The sequence below is a fragment of the Rattus norvegicus genome, chromosome 6, assembly GCF_021556685.1.
Source record: "Rattus norvegicus strain SHRSP/BbbUtx chromosome 6, alternate assembly SHRSP_T2T, whole genome shotgun sequence".
Taxonomy (NCBI): domain Eukaryota; kingdom Metazoa; phylum Chordata; class Mammalia; order Rodentia; family Muridae; genus Rattus; species Rattus norvegicus.
Window position 1 is genome coordinate 94,801,547 of NC_141539.1, and position 6,115 is coordinate 94,807,661.

The 6,115-nt window shown below is 42.5% G+C and overlaps 1 protein-coding gene across 4 annotated transcripts in view; it reads left to right on the plus strand.

Moving 5' to 3' along the window:
* The window catches only part of Atl1 (atlastin GTPase 1), a 98,405-nt gene extending 94,716 nt beyond the window's left edge, over positions 1–3,689 (plus strand). For 3 of the 4 annotated variants that reach the window (XM_087553850.1, XM_087553851.1, XM_087553852.1), the window contains exon 13: positions 2,884–3,689. In XM_087553850.1, coding sequence (XP_087409976.1) covers positions 2,884–2,994 — 111 coding nt within the window. In that variant the 3' untranslated portion in view covers positions 2,995–3,689. Of the gene's footprint in view, positions 1–9; positions 25–2,883 lie in introns of all 4 variants that reach the window. The other variant, NM_001009831.2, reaches the window with a different exon arrangement.
* Positions 3,690–6,115: the final 2,426 nt, after the last annotated feature.

The following is a 6,115-nucleotide window of genomic DNA, read 5'->3' on the forward strand; positions in this document are numbered from 1 at the left end:
TTGCTACAGGGAAGCACAAATGAGGTAAGCTAACATTTTTTAATTAACAGATATATTATTCATAAACATGATATTCCTATTTTATAACTGACTAGGTATTAAAGGATATTTTAGAGTATAATCTTAGAAAATACTTCTTTAAAATGTAATTCCAAATTTTATGTAGGACTTAATTTGAACAAAAGTGTCATTAAAGGATGTTTGATTTCAGTCCTGTGTAGAAAAGTCCTTGTTTTAAGCTCTAATGTTGCAGTATTTATTTTCCCCATATTGGTCAAATACTGGACAAGCAGACACATACAGAAGCAAAGGTTTAATTGGCTTAGTGTGAGAAGGGATTGTGGCAGGGAAGGCAGGCGCCCGAGGCCGCTGCAGGCAGGATCAGAGAAAGATGGACGCACCTTCTCTTTTATTGTCTGAGACCACAGCCGCGGGACAGGTGGTCTTGCTCACACGAGGCTAGTTGTTCTCTGGTCAGTCTTTCTGGAAACAAGTGCGTAGACATACCCAGAGGCGCTTCCACAGTGATTTTAAATCCTGTAAGGTTGGCCATGAAGACTGACCGTCATAGGTGTCCCCTGCACCTCTGCAGTGAAGCCAGCAGGAGTAGAATCTGAGTAGATTCCACTGAGGAGGGGATTTAGTAAACTAAATTCACTAGAAGAACGAAACAAATTGCAGCTTATACCTAAACCTTGGGTAGGGGAACTTAATACCTGAAGAGAACTGGAATTAACCTAAGTATCCTGGGAGCAGAACGTGCCAGAACTAGGGTGACACCATGCTGTACTAACCGCATTTACAGATCTGAACATGGCACTATCTATATTTAATGTTAAGAAAACAGCTGTTGGGGCTGGAGAGAGGACACAGCGGGTAACAGCACTGGCTGATCTTTCAAAGGTCCTGAGTCAATTCCCAGCATCCACATAGCAGCTCACAACTGTCTCTAACTGTAGTCCTATGGGATCTGATGCCGTCTTCTGCTGTGCAGGCAGGCAAAGCAGCCATATACGTAAAATACACTAATGAATAAATCGTCTTTAAAATGGAACATCTACGTAGGATCACAAAAGTTTTTTGAGAATAGCTATATAGATATTAAGCTTTTACCCAGTTCTTCAAAATATTAAAAAAATCACACACTCCAGAATATGCCAGTCAGAACTGGGTGTTCAGTATGTGACAGAGGAATAGTTCTTACATAGTAGCCAAGGGGGTGGGGGATAAAGATACTTAGGAATACCAGAAATGTGCAATATGTAAATATGTGAATGCATGCTGTGGTGTACATACCTGTAATCCCAGTACTCAGGAGCTGGAGGAAGCAGGATCGTACATTTGAAGCTAACCTGGATCACATAGTGAAACTTTATCTCAGGAGAAGCCCTAAAATTCTTTGGATTCAAACACCATTAAAATAATACAAGGAATAATCAGAAGAGGTCATTTCAGTGATGAGAGCTTTTTGAGGTGGTGTTTCTGAGTGAGGTTCTGTGTAGTCAGAACTGAGTAGTGAGAACACTGCCGGAGAACACATGAAGTAAGGGAGCCCCGCTGGGGATGACCTAACACACACAGAAGACTGGAACAGTAGCCAGTTCTGGAAGAATACATTCACAGCAGGAGGTTACAGATGTAAGCTGTCTAAATCCGCAGTATTCCAATGTGAGATGTCCCCACGTCTGCGACATGGAAGTAGTGGGCTGGGACATAACGTTCTAGAAGACGCTAAAGATAAAGGAAGGTTGGTCAGAGAGGAAAAGCTTGATGAGCTCAGCCGTCAGCACAGGCTGGGGGGCTAACACTATTTTACATTTTAAGATAGCTGTGCTGCCCAGTGGAAGGGGAAGCCCTGGGTCCTGCTAAGGCTGAACCCCCAGTGAACGTGATTGTTGGGGGGAGGGCGGTAATGGGGGAGGATGGGGAGGGGAACACCCATAAGGAAGGGGAGGGAAAAGGGTTAGGGGGATGTTGGCCCAGAAACCGGGAAAGGGAATAACAATCAAAATGTAAATAAGAAATACTCAAGTTAATTAAAAAAAAAAAAAAAGATAGCTGTGCTGCGCGGTTTGTTTTACTGGAGTCCTCAGCTGCATGTGAAGTCTGTGGACCATGTGCATGCAGTACCCAGTGGAGGCCAGAAGAGAGCATCAGATCCCTGGGACTGGGACTACTAGTAATTAACCATCATGTGGGTGTTGGGAATTGAACCCAAGTCCTCTGAAGAGCAACCAGTGCTCTAACCAGCTAAGCCATCTCTTCAGCACCCACTAGTTAGTGTTTGGTAGAGGGTAATAATATAGAGAAGATATATCCATGTGGGACTGCAAAGAGGGCTCAGTGAGTAAATCACTTGCCATCAAGGATGAGGACCTGAGTTCAGATCTCCAACACCCACTCAAATGCCAGGTGGATGTGGTGGCCCACTGATAATCCCTTTATTTAGAAGATAGAGATGGGGTTCTTGGGGCAATCTTGGTAGCTAGACTGGCCAAACTGGTGAGAGACTCTGCCTCACTTATGATGTGAAAGACAATAGAGGAAGATACCCACCAACTTCTGGCCTACACACCCACACACCCACACACACACCCATATACACACGCTCATATACACACGCATGCACACCACATCCATATACATAAAAACTGTGTTTAAAAAGAATGACTTCGGGGCTGGGGATTTAGCTCAGTGGTAGAGCGCTTACCTAGGAAGCGCAAGGCCCTGGGTTCGGTCCCCAGCTCCGAAAAAAAGAACCAAAAAAAAAAAAAAAGAATGACTTCATCATGCTGAATTTTATATAGTAATGTACGCTAAAAAAGGAAAACGTTGTCATACCTGTGTGCTTAACATCTTATATCCCTGATCCTTATATTCTAGGCTTTATACAAGCTGTACAGTGCAGCAGCAACCCACAGACACCTGTATCAGCAAGCCTTTCCTGCACCCAAGTCAGAACCTACTGAGCAACCGGAAAAGAAGAAAATTTAATTTAAAAAGTGCAGGTGCATGACCATTTGTCAGCTGTCAAAGCTTTTGTCTCCATGCAAACATGCAAAGTGCTTCCTTCAGACAGAGTGAGACCCCAACACCCAAGGACTCGAACACTTTACTGCTTTACTCCAGTGTTTAATGAGCAGATGTATGTATGCATGGTTGGTTGTTAACACGCAGGTTCTTGATTTCTGTCTTTAAACATGCTATTATCATTTTAGGTATTTGTAAATTTGAGGGCAGTAGATTTGTTCTGCTTGACTTTTCTAAGTTCTACTACTGGGTTATAATTAAATATTGTGTGATATTACTCTGGGTTTGGATATGCTCCTTTAATTTCTATAGGAAATTTAAGTTATTTTACCTAGTTATTTGTTGAAGCACAGCATAACTCGGCAGGCTTGATTTTAATCTATATAATCTTATACATACCACAGGCTCTTATCTTGAGACATATTTAAGAGCTTAAAAGTTGCTTTACCAAAAACTATACATTGTTTCTTTTATATCTTTATGAATTAATATAGAATGTAAATCTCTTGATCAAAAATGCACAAAATTGTTTTGTATATGTTTGAGTTTCACCGCACTGTATATTTTTTCATTTGGTATACCACAAATGTATTCCTCATAGGTTTATTCTTTTAATATGTGAACTATTAAACTTTACTGTTTCCTAACATTAAAACAAAGGTTCATTGCTCTAGAACTACTTGGGAGGTACTGGTGTGGCATGAAAGGCCTATCCCGCCTTAGTTGAAGATGCATTTTCTTTCTGATACCATCTCAAGACAGGACTGGGTGTCTCGGTGCTCTAGGTGCTGTGACCATACACTATTTCTGATACCACTTCAAACTTAAGTATCCATCTTAAGAAACAAGAAACAATCCATTCCTCTGTTGAAGGGCATCTGGGTTCTTTCCAGCTTCTGGCTATTATAAATAAGGCTGCTATGAACATAGTGGAGCATGTGTCTTTGTTGTATGTTGGGGCATCTTTTGGGTATATGCCCAAGAGAGGTATAGCTGGGTCCTCAGGCAGTTCAATGTCCAATTTCCTGAGGAACCTCCAGACTGATTTCCAGAATGGTTGTACCAGTTTGCAATCCCACCAACAATGGAGGAGTGTTCCTCTTTCTCCACATCCTTGCCAGCATTTGCTGTCACCTGAGTTTTTGATCTTAGCCATTCTGACTGATGTGAGGTGGAATCTCAGGATTGTTTTGATTTGCATTTTCCTGACGACTAAGGATGTTGAATGGATACAGAAAATGTGGTACATCTATACAATGGAATATTACTCAGCTATCAAAAAACAATAACTTTATGAAATTCATAGGCAAATGGATAGAACTAGAAAATATCATCCTAAGTGAGGTAACCCAATCACAGAAAAACACATAAGGTATGCACTCACTGATAAGTGGATATTAGCCCCAAAGCTCGGAATAACCAAGAAAAATTCATAGACCATATGAAGCTCAAGATCATATGATGGAAGACCAAAGTGTGTCTGCCCCAGTCTTTAGAAGGGGGAACAAAATACAAGAGGCAGAGGGTAGGGGCACTTGAGAGGAAGAGAGGAGCGGTGGGGGGGGAGGGGCAGGATCAGGTGTGGGTGGAGATAGGGATGATATACAGAGGATCAGGACATTGAACAGAGGTATAGCAGTGGGGGATGGGGAACTGAGGGTAGCCACCAGCAAGTCCCACATGCCAGGAAAGCAAGTGGCTCCCAGGACCCAAAGGGGATGACATTAGCTGAAATGCCTAATAAGGGGGAGAGAGAACCTGTAGACACCATATCCAGAGGTTAGGCAAGGCCCCTGGTTAAAGGATGGGGTCACCCATTCATCTCCAAATTTTTAACCCAAAATTGCTTCCATCTAAAGGAAATACGGGGATAAAGTGTGGAGCAGAGACTGAAGGAAAGGCCATCCAGAGACTGCCCCACCTGGGGATCCCTCCCACATACAGACAACAAACCTAGACAATTGCTGATGCCAAGTGCTTGCTGCAGTTCCACTCAGTGTTGAAAGCTGTTGACGGGTCCTACTGTTGACACTCACAGCTAGTGTTCATACCTAGTTTTATAAGCTGTCATGTTATGCAGGTGTGTCCGAAGGCATCCTGGTCATTAAGTATTGTGCAGTGCGTTAGTTAGTCTCCCTAAAAAGGAGGAGATCTGAGAGGTGATGTCTTTTTAAGGAAACATAAAATAAGCCCTGCTTTTTCCTCTGGGCATCACTGCTGTTATAATAAAGAGCGGTCTGTAGCCGAGCGGACTGTAACCGAGCAGCAGCAGGGGAGGGAAGTGCTGCTCAGAGGACGTGTGAGGCTGTATATTTGATTTTTTTGCTGTGAAGGTCAAGATGAAATTTACCATACATACCATGCCTTGCTTGTTCCTCTCCCTGACCTTATGGGGGTCCCACATTTTGCATACACACATCCACACACACTGCCAACCTGCACGTTAGTGTGAGCACCTCCATGCCGAGGTGCAGCTAGAGTAAGGCAGCTGTTGAATGGGAAAGGTCCCTTTGGAAAATTAACCTTCTGGGAGGGTTCTCGCCAGACAACTGCAGTTCCATTGGCTGTGGTCTTATGAAGATAAGCAAAGAGAAGAGTAAAGACGGAGAAAAGTGAAAAGCAGGTACTTTTTTTTTTTTTTTTTTTTTAAATTAAAGGACTTTGTTACTTTAGCCACAAAACTAAAACAGCATTACCTCATCTCTAAACTAGCCTTGAAGTTTACAGGTAGGACTTTGTAAATGTTTTTCTTTGTTGTGATGTCCTTTTATTTTTTTCTCTGAAAACTGCTATCATGTAAGATAAAATGTAAATTTTTGCCAACTGTAGTAATGATGCTTTTAATAAAAGTGACCCATGAGATGCAAAAAAAAAAAAAAAAAAAAAAAAGGGGGTTGGGGATTTAGCTCAGTGGTAGAGCGCTTGCCTAGGAAGCACAAGGCCCTGGGTTCGGTCCCCAGCTCCGGAAAAAAAAAAACTAAGCAAAACAAAAAAAGTACTTGCTGACAGGAGCCTGATATAGCTGTCTCCTGAGAGGCTCTGCTAGAGCCTGACAATTACAGAGGAAGGTGCTCACAGCCAACCA